General features: G+C 48.0%; 1 protein-coding gene across 1 annotated transcript in view; it reads left to right on the top strand.

Annotated features, from left to right (window-relative positions):
* Positions 1-23,938, top strand: part of KCNQ3 (potassium voltage-gated channel subfamily Q member 3) — a 288,811-nt gene that overhangs the window by 234,958 nt on the left and 29,915 nt on the right. The window contains exons 2-8 of the mRNA XM_059995203.1: positions 2,923-3,013; positions 4,622-4,748; positions 6,102-6,274; positions 11,374-11,529; positions 12,591-12,701; positions 14,411-14,506; positions 15,409-15,503. Of these exons, the coding sequence (XP_059851186.1) occupies positions 2,923-3,013; positions 4,622-4,748; positions 6,102-6,274; positions 11,374-11,529; positions 12,591-12,701; positions 14,411-14,506; positions 15,409-15,503 (849 nt within the window). The remainder of the gene's footprint in view (positions 1-2,922; positions 3,014-4,621; positions 4,749-6,101; positions 6,275-11,373; positions 11,530-12,590; positions 12,702-14,410; positions 14,507-15,408; positions 15,504-23,938) is intronic.

The following is a 23,938-nucleotide window of genomic DNA, read 5'->3' as shown; positions in this document are numbered from 1 at the left end:
GTTAAGATAGAGTGCTTTATGTATGACACAGTGCACAAACGATTACAAAATGATAATGGGTTAGGATCAGTCCTGGAATAGAAATGCCTTAGGGTGCTCTGTGATCCTAAGGGAGGGATCACATGAGGAAGCCTACAGGCAGCAGCTGGGAGGCTCTGGAGGCAAAGCCATGACCGGCACTGTCAAGGTATCAGCAGGAAGATGAAGGGGCGTGTGTGGGGAGCGGGCAGGGAAGGGGAGAGTCGAGGCAGACACCGGTAGGGTAAGAGAATCTGAGGAAGTGCTGTGATTCAGTACGGCCCGCCTGGGTGTGGGAGAGCAAGAAGAGATGAGGCTGTGAGGAAGGCAAAGCCAGGTCATGGAAGGCTCACACCCCTTGCTAAAGGAGAAGATTGAATGGGGTTTTGTGTCCACAGTGCCGAAGGGTCCATACTCCGGGTCAACACATACAATGGGCAATGTCCTGGATAAACCGAAACATATGGTCAACCCTAGCTAAGCCTCACATATCTTTCCACCCCTTTGGCCACAGCCTCTGGCATGCTTCCAGTGTTGTGCTCCCAAAGCATGTGGTGGACACTCAGATCATAACGTCAACCACACTCTCGTGTGATTATCTGTGCTCTGTTTCCCCCACTGGACTAGGAGAAACGATGGCTAGGTTTTATTCATGTTTGTACCCTTAAAGCCATCTCTCTGCCTAGCACAGAAGAGGCATTGATATTAAATCACAATAAAATAGTAGGTAACATTTAATGAAGGCTAAGTATCTGTCAGGCATTCTTCTAAGCCCATGACACAGATTATATCATTGAAGAATTGAGAGCACAGCACTTTTATTGGATCCATTTTACATATGAGAAAATCAGGATGCAGAGAGGTTGTGTAACTTGCCTAAGATGACACAGCATGAGAGGAGGGAGAGGATTCTAATCTAGATCTTATCTCCAGAGCCTTTGAATGAATAAAGTCAAGTCCTGAGAGAACAAGAGTATGGATTTGTAGAATCGTCTAAGAGCACGTTTCCCAGAGCCTGTCCAGCCAGGGATGCGTGTGTGTCTGGGCAGGCACCAGCCATCATTTGCGTGATCTTAAACAGTGGACCGAATGGCTCTCCATCCGTTATCTCCTGTGGTCCTCACAATAACTGTGATCTCTAGGCAGGTTCGTTATTCTCGTTCTATGGACGTGATCATTGGGGTTCCCAGAATCAGTGAGCTGCTCAAGATCACATACCAGAGCCTCTTTCTAGTCCATATCTTTGGACTCCAAACTGTATGGTCTTTTTACTGACAACACAGTTGTCCTGACGGTAATGATTCCTTCTGATGAATTTCTTCATTGCTAAAATGGGAATGATCATCTCTACCTTGGGAGGCGGTTGTGAGGATAAATGAGCTGATAGATGTAGCAACTGCTCACTAAAGAGTGGTGGGGGGTGTTGACGTTGTTACAGTTGTCACTGTCATCATCATCATCGTCATCATCACCTGAGAAGATTTGGGATGAAGAGAAGGCAGATTCCAGCTATGGATCAGGAGTCATGAATTTAAATAAAGTGGCCAAACACAGGAGGGAGTTGAAAATCTTGTTTGGGTTCATAGGCAGGGTTGGAAACATGGATTCAGGTCTGCAGATCAGCTGCACTGTTGATCAGAAAATGTGATCAGGAAGGATCACCAAGGGCCGGAGCCAGGACTCTGGTCCAGTCCAAGGCCAGGAGCAGACATTTCCCAGCCTCCTCACATCATGGTCCTTACTGTCACACCATGAGATCGCTTCCTGTTTGTCTGAACTCTGAGCTCAGGAGGACGGATCCCGCTTATTCATCATTGAATTTCAGCTCTGTGTCCCCCAGTGCCTGCCATATAAATATTGGATGGATGGATGGATGGATGGATGAATGAATGTACAAGTGGGTACCCACTTACACAAACCAAAAAAGCATGGATTGGAACCTAGCAGGGCACAGAGCCAGATTACACAGAGCAGGAGAGCTTGGAGTATGTGACCCAGCCTCCTGCATGGACCCTCTCTTGTAATTTCCCTCTTACACACCCAGGGAACCCGGTGCTGACCATTGAACCAAAGACTCTCCACCAGGAGCAAGGGAGAACCTTTTTCTTTGCTGAAACAGTGAAGCGTGCACACCCACACACTGTCCCTCCACTGCCATCATCACCCCCCTCACACACAGGGAGTTTATAAACATAATAATCTCAAAGGGTTGTTTGCAGTTAGCTTCTGCCTGCGGCAGGGCCATGAACCAGATGAGCTCTCAGTGACTTTTCAATGAGCAACACTGTGCATCGCGGTGGCTTCTGTTCTCTCTAGCAGGAAGCACACTTGGTAATTTCAAAATCGATTCTAAAGGCCCCCAATTGAAAGAGGTTGTTTCCTTTGGTAACCATTGACTGTCAAAAAAATAATAATAATATGAAGATATGGTGACAGACGCCATCACCGAATTTATCAATCGTTGGATGAATTTGTCTTTATTCTAAGAATGTTTTCATATATTTGAGAAACATAGACCTATATGTGCAGGACACATGATTGACATATTCATATTCCCGTTGATTTACCAAAGCTTGCGGTAACTTTGGTTTTTCAAGGCATCTGCAGCCCTCCAGGGCTGGGACCCGATGATCTGATTCAAATTCTCACTGTTTCCACTAACTAGCTGGTAAAGTAAAAGTTATGCACATTGCCTCACCTCTCTCAGCCCTGTTTTCTTTAACTGGAGCACTAATTCCTACCTGCCTTTCAGGTGTGTTATGAGGTTAAATGGTGTCACGGATAAAGCACACACCTATGTCGAACGGATGCTGTAGCTTCATCCCGTCTGACACCTTCGCAGTCTTGCCTCGGCGCAATCCAAGACTAGACGCTTCCTTAGTTTCCTTCTTCCTTCCCCTCTAGGTTCCTGATTGTCCTTGGGTGCTTGATTCTGGCCGTCCTGACCACCTTCAGGGAGTACGAGACTGTTTCGGGAGACTGGCTTCTGCTGCTGGTGAGGAGGCGCCTGCCCCGTGGTGCTGTGCTGTGGGGGTAGATGCTCTGGTGGGACCGCCAACGATGAAGACAAGGAGGCCTTGGGTGCAGTTCTGCCCAACCGGTTTTGGCTTCCTGGAGTCTCTGGCCAAGTCCAGGCCCAGGAGAAAGCATTGGTGGATCAGTGGCTGAGGTCTGCTGGGGGCACAGGTGGAGCAGGGAATGGCTGGCCTGTGTTATTCCAGGTTAGAGATAAGGGGACATAAACAAGGTCAACACAAACACCAATACCCACTGGTTAAATGATAAAATACAGCTTCCCAACACTCTGACAGTAACAGAAAGGCATGTTTCGTCCCAACCCTTCCTCTGCTTTTCCTCCCTAAACCCTGAGGATCTCTTCCTTCAAGGCCAAGCAACAAATCCCATTTCTGCATGAGCACTCCAGGACCTCCCTTCTGGGCCTCTGCCTGTTTTTACTCTCCAGTCTGTATCCTGTGGTGAGGCAGAGAGAGCGTGCAGTTAGAATTCTCTGGCAAGTTACCTAACACCCCGACTCAGTCTCCTCCCACCCTCACCTAAAAGATGTAGCAGTGTACGGTGAGGGGCACACGCCAATAGGCTGGTGCAGCCTCCACACCGGGCCAGGAGGAGGCTCCCAGGAAGGGCTGGATCCTTCTCCAGCTGGCCTTTTGAATGACCACGCCTTCCTGGATTAGGATCAACCCACCTCTCTAGGGTGAGGCCCCACCCTCTGCACAGGGAAGGGATGCCAGCCCCCAATCAGGGTTTACGAAATAGCAGAACCTTTGCCTCCCACTGAGCTAACCAGTGTCCATGGTGCTGGAATCAGCAGGTTCCTTCCAAGGGCAGGTGTTGACAGTCTACAGGGCAGATCTGAAGCTAAGACCTGAGCAGATGACTCCCGGGAAGCCATCCAGTTCCAGGAACTAAGTTTCGAGGATTGCTGCAGCTCCCCAAGGGCCCCAGGGAGGTCACCAAGCAGTGGGGGCGAAGGTGTCTCCATCTGACCCACAAAGGAGGCTCAGCAGGGAAGATGCAAAGCCGCTGTCCCGGGAGACGCCATAGCATGGTCCTGACGGGCTCAGAGCCTGATCACCTGCCTGGGATTCCTTCTTTGCCACTTTTGGCCTTGAGACATTTGTTCAGCCACTCCTTGCCCAGCCTGGGTTTTTCAAAATACAAGATGAGGGTCATATTATAAAATACTTCCGGGTGGTGCCTGGCCCAGGAGCTGTGCTCAGTAACCGTTGGCCACGATTAGCAATACCAGGGACCAGACACCGGCTGGGCAATATCATTGATTCCTCTCCTTCCAACCCAACTGAACTTCTTGGAGGCTTTTAGTACATTAAAGGGATTTTTAAAAAATGATCCATTAGAACAAAAACATAGAAAAAAGGCTTAATGTTAGAGACAGTTAGCACATCAGAGTGAAGACAGGAACTGCCCCAAACTGAATGGAGGTGATCAGCCTGTCCTACCCGCTCTACCACCAAACCAGCAACAACAGAAATCCAGCTCTTCAGAACTTACGGACAGAAATCGTTAGTTCTGGACAACCGGGTCCCGGTTAATGTGTCTCTCCACATGTGCTTCAACGCAGGAAACATTTGCTATTTTCATCTTCGGAGCCGAGTTTGCTTTGAGGATCTGGGCTGCTGGGTGTTGCTGCCGATACAAAGGCTGGCGGGGACGACTGAAGTTTGCCAGGAAGCCCTTGTGCATGTTGGGTAAGCCCTGACCCCGAGCCCGGGGGTGCCTCATCCCCTCTGTTGGTGCATTATTTCTCTGAGGCAATTTTAAGCAGACGCTGTTCTTCTGGGAAACCATGCGGCATCGTGGGGGCCCGCCCCGCCTCTGACCCTCCCTTCAATCCTCCAGCAGGTGGAATTCCTGCCCCCGTGGCTTCTCTTTATAATGAGTCCACAGGGCAGGAATTCTTAAGGCGGGTGGGAGACACTCTTGGCATTTGGGTCGTGAAGGAGCCACAGCTCGTTGCAGGATGTGGGGCAACCCCAGTCCCTGGAGTAGTATCACCCCAGTCACCGTGACAGCCAAACTGCCCGTGCAGTTCGACTGGCCCCGGTGGGGATGGGAGGCGTGACACCATTGCTGGTTGAGAATGACCTCTGTAGGGCCGCAGAGGTAATTCTTCCATCCTAACACCCAGTCTGGAAGAATCTAGCACCTGTGACCCCCCTCGCCACCATAATGCTGTGTCCTGACCCACCTTGCTTTGGAGAGGTGTCATGGAGACTCCTCCATCCAGGTGTAGGCATTTTGATAGCAAAGAAGGTGGAAGCTCTCACACACACCTATTGGTGCACCCCACCATGTTCCCGTCTGAAGGTCCTACTAAAGTCATACAGTGACAGGACGAAATCTACCTGCAGTGATGGTTAGGAGTCTTGTAGCTTCGACTTCCTAGGGATGGTTAAAGTCAGAGGATCATAGAATGTCAGGGCTGGAAGGGACCTTCAAAAGCGTTTGGTTGAAGATGCCCTCCTGTCTGATGCTCCAGCCCCCTTTGCAGCAGCCTTTAAGTGGTCCCCCAGACTCTACTTGCATACCTCCAGTCACGGGGCGCTCACCACCTCTCGAGGGTATTCATTCCATCTTAACTCCTCTGACTGTTCTTCAGATATTCGAGTTCGTCCCTGGCTCAGGGGCTGTTTGCAGGGAAAACCCACAGTAAAGCAGCATCTGAGCTTCAGGCTTCATCTCCACCACCTGGGCAGCCCAGGTCCCTTCTCGGCCAGAGAGGGGCCCCCGAGTGCCACTCCCGGAGGGCCTTGGAGCTTCACTTTCCTAGGATTTAGAGTGAGCGTTGGAGTCCAGCAGGCCTCCTGCATCCAGTCCCAAGTCGGCCACATCCGGCCGCGTGGCCCTAGGAGGGCATTCACGCTCAGAGCTCCTGTCTCCTCACCTGTCACGGGAGAACGCGAATCACGTGCGGTCCACGTGACGATTTAACGCAGCAGCGTTTAGCTTGTGTTCGTCTGCCGCCGACTGCCTGTGACGGCTCCCGTGCCTCGGCCTGACCTCCTTTCCCCCTCCCCTGCCACCCTCCGTCCTCTCTCCAGACATCTTCGTGCTGATTGCCTCTGTGCCGGTGGTTGCCGTGGGAAACCAGGGCAATGTCCTGGCCACGTCCCTGCGGAGCCTGCGCTTCCTGCAGATACTGCGGATGCTTCGCATGGACCGGAGGGGCGGCACCTGGAAGCTCCTGGGCTCGGCCATCTGCGCCCACAGCAAAGTAAGTGTCGCTGCGAAGAGGCCAGACCGCGCTGGCTTCCTGCCCACCTAGGCCCATCCGTGGCATCTCCTCCCTGACAGCATCCCCAGAGGGTGGTTGTCCTGCCCACCGATGATGATGATGACAGTGAAGATGGGGGGAGAAGCAGCAGCAGGAAGGAGAAGCACACACAGGTGTGCCGCAGCCAGCAGACGCAGGTAGACCCGGGCTCAGGTCTCAGCCGCACCAAATGCAAACAACTTTGGCCAAGTCACTCAACCCCCTTTGACCTCAGTTTTCCCTCATTCCTAAAGCGGGGATGATAATGCCTGTACCTCCGGATTGTGGAGAGGATGAAATGAGCCAATGCAAACCAGCATGGGATGGGAGGGAAGGGTTCTGGAATCCGGCAGACTGGTTTGAATCCAGACTCTATTGATGGGACTTTGGAGATTTCCTGTAACCCCTCTGGGTCTTCTCTCCTGCCGTTTATAAAATGGAAATGATAATGCGTTCACCTCAGGGTGAAAAGCCCTTAGAATACACCCAGTTCATTGATGTGGTTCAGTTGCTATTGTTATTACGTAGCCAGAAGCACAGGTGCCTAGAATTTAGTGTTTGATACAGATTAGCTCGCCCCCGGGGTCAGGCACTGTTCTTACCCCATTTCAGTGCTAAGGAAGCAGATCTGGAAAGAGGAAGTGAGCTGCCCACCAGCACAGACCCAGGCTGTCTGGCTTCAGAGCCTGTGCTCAGTGATTTGCTGCTGGTCGTGGCGGCTCTTGCCTCGCCAAGGGAGATGAGAAGCTAGGATGAGTGGGACCTGGCCTGATCTCTCCCAGAGTCCCACGTGCTTGTGCAGGTGTGGAAACCCAGGCAGGCAGAGTCCAGCGTGTCTGGAGCTGTCTCTGTCGTGCTCCCTGTGTTTCTTTCCTATGGTTAGCCCAGACCTTTGGTAGCACTTTGTGTTAACATCCCTGCCTCAGCCGGACCCTGGAGAAATGAAGCAAAAACCTCTGAGTGGCAGGAAAAACCTCACACTCCGAGGCCAGTTCAGGAGAAATCGGAGTGAAGGACCCCTGGGATGGGTGTTCTTCAGGGGATAAAGCCAAAGCTACCTTTGTCACTACAAGAGCATCTTCTTGTGCCAGGCTTGGTGGGTACAATGGACACGGTTGGTGCCCTGACCAGGCTACCTTTACCGGGAGGATGTGCTCAGCCCTCAGCTGCTATGAGAGTTAGCCGCTAATATTCCCAGCTGTCCCCTTCTCTGGAGACATACAGGAGCGCAGCCTTGCCCAGGAGCTTATACTGTTCTCATCTTCCTTCCCCCACATGAGGGAAGCACACAGCCGGTGACTGACTGACACAAGTACCTTTCCTGTGTTGGGACCAGTCCTGTGGTGCAGTTCACACTCCAGAGCTCCCCGTGGGATCAGGCTGAAGGAGGCCCCAGCAGAGACCACATCCTTGCTGAGCTCTTGTCTCCTGCCCTGTCTGGTTTCTTTCACTCCCTCTCTCCCGAGACCCTCCCTCAATCATCAAATGCACCTGAGTTTCTGTCTCAGGCTCTGCTTCTGGGGAACTGCACCAAAGGCAGTGATCCTGGGGCAAGTTGCCCTTGGGGAGCTCAGAGTTTCCCTTATATGCGTTAACAGCACCATGCCATGCCCACTTGGCAACCCCAGAATGCCTCCACACAGCTAACTCCTGGGTTCTTCCAGCTCAGTGCACACCCAGATATGCCGGCATGTCATCGTAGAATACAGGAGCTCAGGAGTCAGACAGCAGCTCAGTGCAAATTTCAGCTGTGCCGCCTTCCAGCCGTAAGACTTTAAGAACATTGCTCTGTTTTTATATGAGCTTCCCCAGTGGTTAAAATGTGAATCCTTCCAGCGGCTCACATAAGAAAAAGGTACATGTAAGTGCCTGGTGAATAGTAAATGCTCATTAATGATAGCATGGATTATTTCAAACATGCTTTTCTTCACGAACATACAAGTAAATATATACAGAAAATGAAATACAAATTTAAAACGTCCGGAGTCTCTCACTGGAGGATGCAGTTTCTTGCCATACATGTGTCATTCCCCATCTGTGCCACTTCTGGCCACAGGCTCGGGGAGGTCAGGGCTTTCTTTTCAGAGTTCTTTCTTCTCCCGACCTTCTATTTTGTCTTTTATCAGAGGACTTGTCAGCAATACCTAAACCTGTCTCCATGGAGCTGAGCTGATTCCCAGCTCCAGTGGAAATCAGGGCTAAAAGGGCTGCTTACGGTCCTTGTCCTGTGCTCCCTCAGACTAGAATAGATGACAGTTGGATGTTTGCTATGTAATTCCTGGGAAAAGATGGTCCGCGCCACCGCCAGACCCCACAACTGATGCCAGGCGGGCAGAACTTCAAGTATGTGGTAGGAGACCAAAGGCAGACAAAACAACTGCTTGGCAAGCTCTGTATCCCATCCTTCCCCCAACAGTCCCACTAGACGAGCCTTCAGCCTTTCACTGTGCCGAAGCTGCAGAGCAGTTATAGGGCTGGCCTTCACTTCTGGGGCAGGCAGTGTGTTCAGGAGGTAAGCGCTTACCTGGATTTGAGTCCAGCATTTACTAACTGCAAGAGCTTACACCAGTTCCTTCTCTGAGCCTGGTGAACAGGCACTTACAATTCATTTCTTCATTCATTCAGAAAACGGGTTCTCTGGGCCAAGTTCCATGCTTGACTCCCCTGGAGACTCAGAGATGAAGAGTGACGGGCCCATACAGGGTTGCACAGGGTTAGACTTTAAAGTTAATGCTCTTACTAAAGTTAGGATCAGCCGGGCTCTGCTTCCAAAACAAATAAGCCCTGGAGTCTCTGACTTAGTACAAAAGATGTGGGTGTCTTCTCACTCACACAGTGTCTCATGTGGGCTGGGTGGTCCTCATCTGTCTTGGAAATGAGCCTTGAGTCACCAAGGCAAGGGAAGGGGAGCCCAGAGCATCCTCTAGAATGGATGTAAGGCAGGAAGTAGCTCCCATCACCCCCCCACATTGGCTGGACCGCAGGCCCTCAGCCCGCACCCGACTGCAGGGGGCCTCAGGCGTGTGTCCTGCCACAGAACTGCTGGCGGAAACTGCCTCCAGGCAGAATTGCCTTGAATAGCCTTGAGATGACTGCAGGGCACAGAGTGGGGACACATTTCACTCCTCAGGGACGACCTTTATACCAGCTCTTAATCCCACCCAGCCAGTGCTTCTGTGTGCATGGACAGCTGTTTCTCTGCTTAAGCACCAGGTGAAACTTCTGACTTGCGTTTGGGGGCCAGAGGGTATGAGAAAGCTTAGGCCCACCAGAATCACACCTAACAGAGCAAGAGGGTCATGCTCATACAGCCACTGGGGAAGGACGATCCAATTTGTCTTTTCCTTCTCGAACCCCCAGCGGGGCAGACACTCACGGAGGGGAAGGACTGGCTGGATTGCCTGCAGCATCTCAGCTAACCTCTCTCTGCTGTAAACTCACACGAGTGCACTGTGCACGGGATGCTGTGGGGAAGGTCAGGCCTCTAAGCAAATGAGCATAAGAAAGTGTTAGAGATTGAAAGTTTGTTTGGAAAATAGTGAAGGCATTGAAAGAAAGCTAGAAATGAACCCTAGCTCTAATTGGGGGAGCAAACATCATAATGGAGGTTTGAAAGTTTGTTTGGAAAATAGTGAAGGCACTGAAAGAAAGCTAGAAATGAACCCTAGCTCTAATTGGGGGAGCAAACATCATAATGGAGGTGACGTGAGTCTGAAGATGACTCAGTGCTCTCTGGTTGGTCCCATGGGGAGGGACAGGGAGGACAGAGGACCAAGGTGAACAAAGGCACAGAAGCAGGCAGAAAGCAGCCGTGTCAGCGCGACGCGATTCACCCATAAAGCCAGCTGACTGGCCGCAGATGGTCAAATAGATGAACTCCATCGACATGAACGGCTTCATCCTCTGTGATGACTCAGCAGGAATGACGGGCCTAATCTCCAGGCTGTGTTCGCCCATGACTTTGACTTTCTTCTGCCCAACCTACCACAGTAACCACAGCAACCCTTGGGACTGGAATAGAATGAAAGGCATAGAAAGCACCTCAGGGCTTGTCATGGTCAGGATGTTTGAAACCTCAGTGATTTGCCCATCTTTGCCATATCTCTGCGCCATCCTTACTGTTCCTCAACGTTTTCCTTTAAATCAGCTTTCTCCTGTTTACATACATGTCCTAGTCTGTCATGCGGGAATATCCACGAAATAATAGGTTTTAGTGTAATCTATGCTAATGTGTAATATGGTCTAAATCAGTAGGTGACCGCGTCACATAAAAAACTCCTGTCTGCATTTGAAGTGTCTGTGGCACTTTTTGGAACTCTCTGGTTCAGTCCCTTCATTTTAAAAATGAAGAAACTGGGCTTCCCTGGTGGCGCAGTGGTTGAGAGTCTGCCTGCCGATGCAGGGGACGCGGGTTCGTGTCCCGGTCCGGGAAGATCCCACATGCCCTGGAGCGGCTGGGCCCGTGAGCCGTGGCCGCTGAGCCTGTGCTCCGCAACGGGAGAGGCCACAACAGTGAGAGGCCCGCGTACCGCAAAAAAAAAAAAAAAAAAAAAAGAAGAAACTGAGGCTGGGGAGGAGGGGTCATTTGCCCAGAGTCACACACAGTCAGTTAGTGGCAGGGCTGGGTCCCTGTCCACAGCTCCGTCCGCTCTGCCAGGATAGCTCCCCATTGCTGTCCGTCCCTGTCCCAGTAGAAACGAGCTTTGTCCTTGCCCTGCCCAGTCCTGGGTAGGATCGGCTCTCCTGAGTCCTGAGCCTTGTCTCAGAGGCAGTGGCCCGTCTCTCCTGCCTTCTTGCCTCCAGGGGAAGGCCCTTGAGCTGTGATATAGAGATCACAGAAATCTTCCTCTCCTCCTAGAGCTATACACTTGTTCTGTTAATGATGAAAATAATGACCATATTACTGATCCTACTTTACGATGATGGGAGATGAGGAACAGAGAAAGTAAGTAACTTGCCCACAGCCGGGCAACCTGGACTCCAGCTCCAGTGTGTCTGCTTCCAACCTCCGCCCAGCCTCCACTCGTGACCCCCTCCCTGTCTCCGCTTTGCCCTCCCAGGAGCTCATCACCGCCTGGTACATCGGGTTCCTGACACTCATCCTTTCTTCATTTCTCGTCTACCTGGTTGAGAAGGATGTGCCGGAGGTGGATGCCCAAGGAGAAGAGATGAAAGAGGAGTTTGAGACCTACGCGGATGCCCTTTGGTGGGGTCTGGTGAGTCACCACCTTGAAGGCTGCCCGGTGGGGATTGGCTGTTAGGGACAGAGAGAGATGGAGGGCGTGGCATGGATGCGTTCGGTGGGGCCACTGCCTTCTGCAGCCACAGGGGAGGGGAGGCCTCCTCCATTTCTGAACCTGCCCCTGGGAGACACCCCCTGCAGGGTAGGCCCTTGGAAGGGGCTTTTCCATAGTGTTTATAAGAAGTCAGAGCTCTCAACAGTCTGGTCCTACGGTCACTCAGGTACCTTACCTCACTCGTCGTAGGCTGTCATCCGCCAAGCCGTGCTGTGCAGACAGACACAGTGGCAGATGGAGATGTGTGTACCCAGACCCTCAAACACGCCTAGAGACACACAGCCCCACACCCACAGGACATGTGGCACTAAAGCATTGCTCTAGGCATTTTACATTTATAAATCTATTTGAAGCTGAAATAACTCTTATTAGCCCCCTTTTAAAAATGGGGAAACTGAGGCCTGAAGTTGAGTAACTAATTCAAGGACGATCTCTGAGCCAGTTAGTGGTTGACTTGGGATTTGAACTCAGGCATTTGGGTTCTAGAAGCCACACTCTTAACTGGTCCGAAAGCCTGCCTTCCACGTTCATAAGTACATGTGCGCTGATAACCTACACATGTAAACACACACAGGAATATTCAGCTCATACCAGGACAGACACGGGCACAGACCTTAGCCATGCACACATATACACACAATGCATATGAATACACCCCAAGAGCACATATATTTAGGATCATGGCTGTACACAAAATCGCACATAGGCAGATATACACATGAATGTATATCACATGCACATGTTTGCAATTTTGAAATATTCGTTGACTATAGGGAAGAAATCCTTAACTTAGAAACAGGTGTGGTCTCAAGGCTCCCGTATAAATTCGCTGGTACTTAGCACCATCTCTCCCATGGGAATCTTATTCTAAACGGCAACAGCACCCCGGTCAGCACAAAGGCTTGTAGGTGAAGCTCAGCTGATACATCATTAATTTCCTCTCCCTGGGAAGCCTCATGTCTGAACTCTTCTCTCTTCAGATAACACTGGCCACCATTGGCTACGGAGACAAGACGCCCAAAACGTGGGAAGGCCGTCTGATTGCAGCCACCTTTTCCTTAATCGGCGTCTCCTTTTTCGCCCTTCCAGCGGTGAGTATCTCTGGTGTTCTCCCTAGTGTGATGGGCGGGACCCCTCACCACTTGGCCCCAGCTCAACTTTCCAGCCTCATCTTCCATCGTCTCGTATCTTGAATTCCAGCTCTATCAACTCAGTAACCATCCCCGTAGCGTGGTTTCCTGTCTCTCTTCCGTAGGCTGTGCTGATCCCTTTGCCACGAGTGATCCCCCCAAACACCTACTCCTCTTTCAAGACCCAGTTTCTTTTTTTTTAATTCTTTTTAATTGCAGTATAGCTGATTTGCAATGCTGTGCCCATCTCTGCTGTACAGCAAAGTGACTCAGTTATACACAGAGACATTCTTTTTTTTAATCTTTTCCATTATGGTTTAATCACAGGATATTGAATATAGTTCCCCGTGCTGTACCGTAGGACCTTGTTATTTATCCTCAAGACCCAGTTTCAATGCTGCCTTCTTTAGGCTGAGTTAGTCCTTCCCTCCTTTGGGCATAGCTCTTTAAAGGCATTTCAGACCCCATGCTGGGGTTGCACATTTCCAAATCTGCCTGCCCAGAAGACTGTGAGCTCCTGGGGAGCTGAGATTATGTCTTTCACCCACGTATTCCTTGCACCTAGCGGGTCCTTTGTATATGTGAGTTTCCTTCCCTTGCCCTGTCATCTACTGGTTTATATAAAAAATGCATTTCCCTCAAGAATAAGTTTTGACCCCTGATAGAATAACTTCCCCAAAGCCCAGTGCCCATCAGTGTAATAACAGCAATAATAATAGATAGCATTTGTTGAACATAGTGTGCCCTAGATTCAGGCCAAATGCTTTACCTACACCATCTCACTTAATCTTTGTGACAACATTAGGAGTTTGGCGCTACATTTATCTCCATTTTCCAGATGAGAAGACTGAGGCTTAATTGGGTTAGTGAAGTTTCCACAGTCACAGGGCTTTGGGTTGTGGAGCCAGGGACCCAGGTCTGCTCATTCCAAGCCTGGCTCTTAATCACAAAACTTGAAGAGAACCTTCTTGTATAACAAACCCTCTTCCCTGCCCTTCACCTCCCATCCTTTTGTGGCTAACATTCTTTGACCACTGCAGCCCTACCTGGTCTATTTTTTTTCTAAGCTGTTTGACCTTGGGCACATGGCCTTTCTGATTCTCAGTTTCCTTATCTGTAACAGGTGAGGGCCAGTGAGGGTGTGACTTGGTCTCTAAATTCTCTCTTGACTTGAAAAGGGTGTGTTCCTACCTGTGTAATTCACATGAGAGTCCGACCTGGAAATCAAAACAGATCACAATTCAGAGGGATTCCAGCCAGAGTAAAAGCCTCAAGTGACAATTCAAGCAACTAAAATATTTTTTAAATTCCCTTAATAGTAACTGGGAATCTATTCTGCATCATACTCCTTACTAAGCAGTTCCTATTACATTATCTCACTTTTTTTCCTAACAGAGTTATGCGGTAGGTACCTTTATCCTACTTCCGTGTGGTAGAAAGTGAGATGCAGCAGAGAGGAGGCTGGCCCAGGGTCTCACTGCAGGGAAGTGGCAGAGTCAGGAAGCCCTGGCTTTAAGGCTCCACTTAACCCAGCTCCTACTCGCTGGAAGAGAAAGAAGGGATCTTTCCTCCTCCCCTTGGCTTCAGTGTCGTCCTGCTGCTGGGAGCCGGGCTGGGGCTCTGGGAGAGTCTGGGTGGGGCTGACTTCAGGGCCTGACCTCTCCCTTCAGGGCATCCTGGGGTCCGGGCTGGCGCTCAAGGTGCAGGAGCAACACCGTCAGAAGCACTTTGAGAAAAGGAGGAAGCCCGCTGCTGAGCTCATCCAGGTCTGTCTGCCTGGGGATGAACTGGAATGGAACTGAGATCCCGCGTAGCTGCCTCTGCTTGTGTGTCTATGTGTCTGTCTCTGTGTGTGTGTCTATAGACAGCCAGGCAGCAGTGGGTGTTGGTCTCCTGCCAGCTCTCCATCCTTATCTCTCCCCCAACCGTGGGCTGGGGGTTGGGGACCATCGTGAGAGATGGTGGGAGAGGCAGAGTGTTCCCTCTTTCACTTCAGAGAAAGTTCCTGCTTTGTGGTTTTATGGGCCACTGGGAGCGCAGAGAATAGGAAAAGAGAGCGTTCTGCCTCTAGCTGCCTGGGACTGCATGTCTGCGTGACCACCCACGCGTGAACTTGTGTCCAGTTGCAGTGAGGGTCTCTGTGGGTCAGATACAGGATGTTATCCTCCATACTGTAGTTTCTAGGCCAGTGCTGATCTCTAAGAGTCCGCTCTATCTTCGCAAACCCCAAACCATCACGGTACAGAAGACCTAGTATATTAGAATCAAAACCTCATCTCCCGGGCTGTCCCTTGCACTGGGAAATGCACAGAAGTGGCACAGAAGACTGTTTGTCTTCCTACCTGTTTGAGGAATCTCGAGGAATCTTGCAACGAGAGTAATCCCTGCTCCTTTCAGGGATCTTCTACCCAGTACCCGCCTCCCCCGTCCACTGTAGTTCACCTCTCCACACCCCACACCATCAATTATAGCTCCGAGATGATGGGGTCAAGGAAGGTTTTCTTCCCATAGGAGCTACAGAAAGCCAAGAATCCGGCTTCTCTGGATATGACCTCACTGTACGTTATACTCTTAGGTGTCAAGGGCTTTCTGTTTTAATGTTGTGGGATTCCATGTGAAAGTTTTGGGTGACACCAGGTCATTCCTGCCCCTCTTTTCTCCTCCCCAGGCCGCCTGGAGGTACTATGCTACCAACCCCAACAGGATTGATCTTGTGGCGACATGGAGGTTCTATGAATCAGTCGTCTCTTTTCCGTTCTTCAGGCAAGTGGCCACTCATCTGAACGCTCAGCGCGTGACTGACCATCCCTCCCGTGGGTCTGTATTTGTGCCTGTTGGCTTCACGGTTTCCCGGAGGACGTCCTTCAGGGCAGTGGTTCTCAATCTGGGCTGCATGTTAGAATCATTAGAGCTTAAAATATCCCAATGCCCAGACCATACCCAGGCAGATTCAATCCGAATCCCCAGGGTTGCAGCCCAGGTATCAGTATTTTTTAAAGCTCCCCAGATGACCCCAGGGTGTCACCCAGCATTTCCAGCTAAACAGTGTGGAGTGGCTGAAAAGGGAGGTCGGGCCAGTGTTTGAGCAGATCAGTGGCTGAGGAAGTGAGGATCCAGTGCAATGGGCCACCCTGGCGGTCCTGGAGGCCGCAGCACCTGCCCATGGCCTGCACCGCCAGACTGCTCTGGACAGGGGGACAGGCATGGGGAAGAAGCAGCTGGGGGCCCAGAGATGTGGTTTTGTGTTCTCAGAAGTGGGAGATTAAATGAAAGGCTTCAGGAAAAAAAAAAAAATTAAAACCTCTTCCTATGGCCAGCACCTAAGTTATTTTTTTTATTATTTTTTTAAAAATTTCTTTTGGCCACACCACACAGCTTATGGGGTCCTAGTTCCCCGACCAGGGATCAAACCCGTGCCCCCTGCAGTGGAAGCGCAGAGTCCTAGCCACTGGACCGCCAGGGAAGTCCCTGGCCAGCACCTATGAAAAGGGAGAGGGAAATGAATACTTACTGGATGTCCAGTATGTTCCTGGAATCCAAGTTCACATTTCATTTAATTCTCACAGGCATCCTGTGAAATAAGTCAGAGGTTCTCAAATGTCAGGGTGCGTTAAAATCAGTGGGGGCTGTAAACACCAGCTCCTGCGTCCACCGTCAGCAATTTCAGTGGCGTTAGAGTAGCTCAAGCACCTCACATAGGCGCCCCTGTTGATTCCAACACAGTGGCCCACGGTGCATCCTTGGAGACAGGCGGGGTGGTCGGTATCACCAGGCTCCTCTCGTGGATGAGCCAACTGGGGCTCAGGAACTTGGGTCATTTTGGCCAGTGTCAGCCACACCTAGAGGCCCCCAAAGCCCATGATCTTTTCACTACTTGGGCTTCTGAAATAGACCGCACCTTGCCAGATTTTGTTTTTAATTTTTGAATTTTATTTTATTTATTTTTTTATACAGCAGGTCCTTATTAGTCATAAATTTTATACACACCAGTGTATACATGTCAATCCCAATTGCCCAATTCATCACACCCCCACCACCACCACTTTCCCCCCTTGGTGTCCATACGTTTGTTCTCTACATCTGTGTCTCTATTTCTGCCCTGCAAACTGGTTCATCTGTACCATTTTGTACGTTCCACATATACACATTAATATATGATATTTGTTCTTCTCTTTCTCACTTACTTCACTCTGTATAACAGTCTCTAGATCCATCCACGTCTCTGCAAATGACCCAATTTCGTTCCTTTTTATGGCTGAGTAATATTCCATAGTATATATGTACCACATCTTCTTTATCCATTCGTCTGTCGATGGGCAGTTAGGTTGTTTCCATGACCTGGCTATTGTAAATAGTGCTGCAATGAACATTGGGGTGCATGTGTCTTTTTGAATTATGGTTTTCTCTGGGCATATGCCCAGTAGTGGGATTGCTGGATCATATGGTAATTCTATTTTTAGTTTTTTAAGGAACTTCCATACTGTTCTCAATAGTGGCTGTATCAGTTTACATTCCCACCAACAGTGTGAGAGGGTTCCCTTTTCTCCACACCCTCTCCAGCATTTGCTGTTTGTAGATTTTCTGATGATGCCCATTCTAACTGGTGTGAGGTGATACCTCATTGTAGTTTTCATTTGCGTTTCTCTCATAATTAGTGATGCTGAGCATCTTTTCATGTGCCTCTTGGCCATCTGTATGTCTTCTTTGGAGAAATGTCTGTTTAGGTCTTCTGCCCATTTTTGGATTAGGTTGTATGTTTCTTTAATATTGAGCTGCATGAGCTGTTTATATATTTTGGAGATTAATCCTTTGTCCGTTGATTCGTTTGCAAATATTTTCTCCCATTCTGAGGGTTGCCTTTTCATATTTTTTCTTGTGCCCTACCCAGGTACGTGGGGAGTTTCTTGCCTTTTAGGAGGTCTGAGGTCTTCTGCCAGCGTTTAGTGGGTGTTCTATAGGAGAGTTCCACGTGCAGATGTATTTCTGATGTATCTGTGGGGAGGAAGGTGATCCCCGCATCTTACTCTTCCGCCGTCTTCTCCGACTGCCGAGAAATCATAAAGGGGCTTTTCTGGAGCAAGGTGGCCATCCCTGGTTTCACATCCACATGATCTCAGGCACAAACCTCCTTGTTTTTCCATTTTGTCTTTAAGTTACTTGTTGAAACAACTGGCCCGTGGTCCCAAGGACTGTCCGGCTTCGGCTGGTGGGGCCCCCCCAGAGCCGGCAGCCTCAGTGAGGCCGCCCTCCCCTCGGGCTCCGGGGCAGTTCAGCCAGTCTTTTCATCTTGTTTATGGTTTCCTTTGCTTTGCAAAAGGTTTTAAGTTTCATTAGGTCCCATTTATTTATTTTTGTTTTTATTTCCATTACTGTAGGAGGTGGGTCAAAAAAGATCTTGCTGTGATTTATGTCGAAGAGTATTCTCATGTTTTCCTCTAAGAGTCTTTATTTTTTTTTTTTTTGCGGTACTCGGACCTCTCACTGTTGTGACCTCTCCCGTTGCAAAGCACAGGCTCCGGACGCGCAGGCTCAGCGGCCGTGGCTCACGGGCCTAGCCGCTCCACGGCATGTGGGATATTCCCAGACCGGGGCACGAACCCGTGTCCCCTGCATCGGCAGGCGGACTCTCAACCACTGCACCACCAGGGAAGCCCCCTCTAAGAGTTTTATTGTGTCCTGTCTTACATTAAGGTCTCTAATCCATTTTGAGTTTATTTTTGTATATGGTGTTAGGGAGTGTTCTAATTTCATTCTTTTACATGTAGCTGTCCAGTTTTCACAGCACCACTTATTGAAGAGACTGTCTATTCTCCATTGTATATCCTTGCCTCCTTTGTCATAGATTAGTTGACCATAGGTGTGTGGGTTTATCTCTGGGCTTTCTATCTTGTTCCATTGATCTTTGTTTCTGTTTTTGTGCCAGTACCATATTGTCTTGATTACTGTAGCTTTGTAGTATAGTCTGAAATCAGGGAGTCTGATTCCTCCAGCTCCGTATTTTTTCCCTCAGGACTGCTTTGGCTATTCAGGGTCTTTTGTGTCTCCATATAAATTTTAAGATGATTTGTTCTAGTTCCATAAAAAATGCCATTGGTAATTTGATAGGGATTGCATTGAATCTGTAGATTGCTTTGGGTAGTATAGTCATTTTCACAATATTGATTCTTCCAATCCAAGAACATGGTATATCTCTCCATCTGTTGGTATCATCTTTAATTTCTTTCATCAGTGTCTTATAGTTTTCTGCATACAGGTCTTTTGTCTCCATAGGTAGCTTTATTCCTAGGTATTTTATTCTTTTTGTTGAAATGGTAAATGGGAGTGTTTCCTTAATTTCTCTTTCAGATTTTTCATCATTAGTGTATAAGAATGTAAGAGATTTCTGTGCATTAATTTTGTACCCTGCAACTTTACCAGATTCCTTGATTAGCTCTAGTAGTTTTCTGGTGGCATCTTTAGGATTCTCTATGTATAGTATCATGTCATCTGCAAACAGTGACAGTTTTGCTTCTTCTTTTCCAGTTTGTATTTCTTTTCCTTCTCTGATTGCCGTGGCTAGGACTTCCAAAACTATGTAGAATAATAGTGGTGAGAGTGGATCTCCTTGTCTTTTTCCTGATCTTAGAGGAAATGCTTTCAGTTTTTCACCATTGAGAATGACGTTTGCTGTGGGTTTGTCATATATGGCCTTTATTATGTTGAGGTAGGTTCCCTCTATGCCCACTTTCTGTAGAGCTTTTATCATAAATGGGTGTTGAATTTTGTCAAAAGCTTTTTCTACATCTATTGAGATGATCATATGGTTTTTATTCTTCAATTTGTTCATATGGTTTATCACATTGATTGATTTACATATATTGAAGAATCCTTGCATCCCTGGGATAAATCCCACTTGATCATGGTGTATGATCCTTTTAATGTGTTGTTGGATTCTGTTTGCTAGTATTTTGTTGAGGACTTTTGCATCTCTGTTCATCAGTGATATTGGCCTGTAATTTTCTTTTTTTGTAGTATCTTTGTGTGGTTTTGGTATCAGGTTGATGGTGGCCTCATAGAATGAGTTTGTGAGTGTTCCTTCCTCCACAATTTTTTGGAAGAGTTTGAGAAGGATGGGTGTTAGCTCTTCTCTAAATGTTTGATAGAATTCACTTGTGAAGCCATCTGGTCCTGGACTTTTGTATGTTAGAAGATTTTTAATCAGAGTTTCAATTTCATTACTTGTGATTGGTCTGTTCGTATTTTCTATTTCTTCCTGGTTCAGTCTTGGAAGGTTATACCTTTCTAAGAATTTGTCCATTTCTTCCAGGTTGTTCATTTTATTGGCATAGAGTTGCTTGTAGTAGTCTCTTGGGATGCTTTGTATTTCTGCGGTGTCTGTTGTAACTTCTCCTTCTTCATTTCTAATTTTATTGATTTGAGCCCTCTCCCTCTTTTTCTTGATGAGTCTGGCTTATGGTTTATCAATTTTGTTTATCTGCTCAAAGAACCAGCTTTTAGTTTTATTGATCTTTGCTATTGTTTCCTTTGTTTCTATTTCATTTATTTCTGCTCTGATCTTTATGATTTCTTTCCTTCTTCTAACTTTGGGTTTTGTTTGTTCTTCTTTCTCTAGTTCCTTTAGGTGTAAGGTTAGATTGTTTATTTGAGATTTTTCTTGTTTCTTGAGGTAGGCTTGTATAGCTATAAACTTCCCTCAGAACTGCTTTTGCTGCATCCCATAGGTTTTGGATCATCGTGTTTTCATTGTCATTTGTCTCTAGGTATTTTTTGATTTCCTCTTTGATTTGTTCAGTGATCTCTTGGTTATTTAGTAACGTATTGTTTAGCCTCCATGTGTTTGTGTTTTTTACGTTTTTTTCCCTGTAATTGATTCTAATCTCATAGCATTGTGGTCAGAAAAGATACTTGATATGATTTCAATTTTCTTTAATCTACTGTGGCTTGATTTGTGACCCTAGATGTGATCTATCCCGGAGAATGTACCATGCGTACTTGAGAAGAAAGTGTAATCTGCTGTTTTTGGATGGAATGTCCCATAAATATCAATTAAATCTATCTGGTCTGTAGTGTCATTTAAAGCTTCTGTTTCCTTATTTATTTTCATTTTGGATGATCTGACCATTGGTGTAAGTGAGGTGTTAAAGTCTCCCACTATTATTGTGTTACTGTCAATTTCCTCTTTTTAGCTGTTAGCAGTTGCGTTATGTATTGAGGTGTCCTATGTTGGGTGCATAAATATTTATAATTGTTATATCTTCTTCTTGGATTGATCCCTTGATCATTATGTAGTGTCCTTCCTTGTCTCTTGTAACGTTCTTTATTTTAAAGTCTATTTTATCTGATATGAGTATTGCTACTCCAGCTTTCTTTTGATTTACATTTGCATGGAATATCTTTTTCCATCCCCTCCCTTTGAGTCTGTATGTGTCCCTAGGTCTGAAGTGGGTCTCTTGTAGACAGCATATATATGGGTCTTGTTTTTGTATCCATTCAGCAAGCCTGTGTCTTTTAGTTGAAGCATTTAATCCATTCACGTTTAAGGTAATTATTGATATGTATGTTCCTATGACCATTTTTTTAATTGTTTTGGGTTTGTTTTTATAGGTCCTTTTCATCTCTTGTGTTTCCCACTTAGAGAAGTTCCTTTAGCATTTGTTGAAGAGGTGGTTTCGTGGTGCTGAATTCTCTTAGCTTTTGCTTGTCTGTAAAGCTTTTGATTTCTTCATCGAATCTGAATGAGATCCTTGCTGGGTAGAGTAATCTTGGTTGTAGGTTCTTCCCTTTCATCACTTTAAGTATATCATGCCACTCCCTTCTGGCTTGTAGAGTTTCTGCTGAGAAATCAGCTGTTAACCTTATGGGAGTTCCCTTGTATGTTATTTGTCATTTTTCCCTTGCTGCTTTCAATAATTTTTCTTTGTCTTTAATTTTTGCCAGTTTGATTACTATGTGTCTCAGCATGTTTCTCCTTGGGTTTATCCTGTGTGGGACTCTCTGTACTTCCTGGACTTGGGGGGCTATTTCTTTTCCCGTGTTAGGGAAGTTTTTGACTATAATCTCTTCAAATATTTTCTCAGGTCCTTTCTCTCTCTCTTCTCCTTCTGGGACCTCTATAATGCGAATGTTGTTGCGTTTATTGTCGTCCCAGAGGTCTCTTAGGCTGTCTTCATTTCTTTTCATTCTTTTTTCTTTATTCTGTTCTGTGGCAGTGAATTCCACTGTTCTGTCTTCCAGGTCACTTATCCATTCTTCTGCCTCAGTTATTCTGCTATTGATTCCTTCTAGTGTATTTTTCATTTCAGTTATTGTATTGTTCATCTCTGTTTGTTTGTGCTTTAATTCTTCTAGGTCTTTGTTAAACATTTCTTGCATCTTCTCGATTGTTGCCTCTATTCTTTTTCCAAGGTCCTGGATCATCTTCGTTATCATTATTCTGAATTCTTTTCCTGGAAGGTTGCCTATCTCCACTTCATGTAGTTGTTTTGTCTTGTTCCTTCATCTGATACATAGCTCTCTGCCTTTTCATCTTGTCTGTCTTTCTGTGAATGTGGTTTTTGTGCCACAGGCTGCAGGATTGTAGTTCTTCTTCCTTCTGCTGTCTGCCCTCTGGTGGATGAGGCTATCTAAGAGGCTTGTGCAAGTTTACTGATGGGAGGGACTGGTGGTGGGTAGAGCTGGGTGTTGCTCTGGTGGGCAGAGCTCAGTAAAACTTTAATCCACTTGACTGCTGATGGGTGGGGCTGGGTTCCCTCCCTGTTGGTTGTTTGGCCTGAGGCAACCCAACAATGGAGCCTACCTGGGCTCTTTGGTAGGGCTAATGGCGGACTCAGGGAGGGCCAAACGAGTACTTCCCAGAACTTCTGCTGCCAGTGTCCTTGTCCCTGCAGTGAGCCACAGCCACCCCCTGCCTCTGCAGGAGACCCTCCAACACTAGCAGGTAGGTCTGGTTCAGTCTCCCCTAGGGTCACTGCTCCTTCCCCTGAGTCCCAATGCACACACTACTTTGTGTGCGCTCTCCAAGAGTGGAGCCTCTGTTTCCCCCAGTCCTGTCAAAGTCCTGTGATCAAATCCCACTAGACTTCAAAGTCTGATTCTCTAGGAATGCCTCCTCCTGTTGCCGGAACCCCAGGTTGGGAACCTGACGTGGGGCTCAGAACCTTCACTCCAGTGGGTGGACTTCTGTGGTATAAGTGTTCTCCAGTCTGTGAGTCACCCACCCAGCGGTTATGGGATTTGATTTTACTGGGATTGCGCCCCTCCTACCATCTCACTGTGGCTTCTGCTTTGTCTTTGGATGTGGGGTATCTTTTTTGATGAGTTCCAGTGTCTTCCTGTCGATGATTGTCCAGCAGCTAGTTGTGATTCTGGTGTTCTCGCAAGAGGGAGTGAGAGCACGTCCTTCTACTCCGCCATCTTGGTTCCTGATCTCAGTAATCTAAGCTTTCTCCTTAGGAAACTAGAGGTGCCCGTGACTCGCCGCTAGTTGCACTCAGGCAGGAAACACGCTCACCAACACCATCAGCGAAGTGCCCAAAATCTTTGCTAGATTTTAGACACTGTGGTCCAGAGCTCAGATTTTTAAGTGTGTGGATAGAAGCCTGGGTGGATAGGACCCTTGAGTTGGAAGAAGTAGAGGGACACTCAGAACTTATACCTAGAGTGGAAACCCTGCCCTGAAGCGTGTTTCTGCCATGTGTCTGGGTTCATGAACCGTAGCATGACCCAGTGCTGGACGGGTGGGCCCCCCAACCCCATCCCACCTTCCCACACTCTCATGGTGGAGCCTGGGGCCAGGCTCTGAACTCGGCCTCAATTTTCCCTCCACTTCCATCCCTGGACTGTGGTAAAGGTTTAAGAAAATTCATGACATCATGACTGACTCATTTCCCTGCATAAAACCTTCCACTGGATAACCATGATGAAGAGAACAAATCCAAACCCTGACCACGACCTGCAGGGCCCCAGAACCTCAGAGCTCTGCTTACCTCTCCCATGTCAGCGTCTGTGGTGCTGTTACTCCCAAGAGGGTCTAGTGGCACGTGGCATTTTCTAGTCCAGGCATTCGGTCCACCAATATTTTTGAGCCTCTTGTATATGCTAAGGATTGGACCAGACCATGCAGGTCACAAGTGACTTGTGAAGGACTCTGACCTTGATCCTGAAAGGGAAGAGAAGCCACTGGCGGCAGAGAATGACAT

The sequence above is a fragment of the Delphinus delphis genome, chromosome 17 (assembly GCF_949987515.2).
Source record: "Delphinus delphis chromosome 17, mDelDel1.2, whole genome shotgun sequence".
Taxonomy (NCBI): Eukaryota; Metazoa; Chordata; class Mammalia; order Artiodactyla; family Delphinidae; genus Delphinus; species Delphinus delphis.
This window is presented reverse-complemented; position numbering and strand designations above follow the sequence as displayed.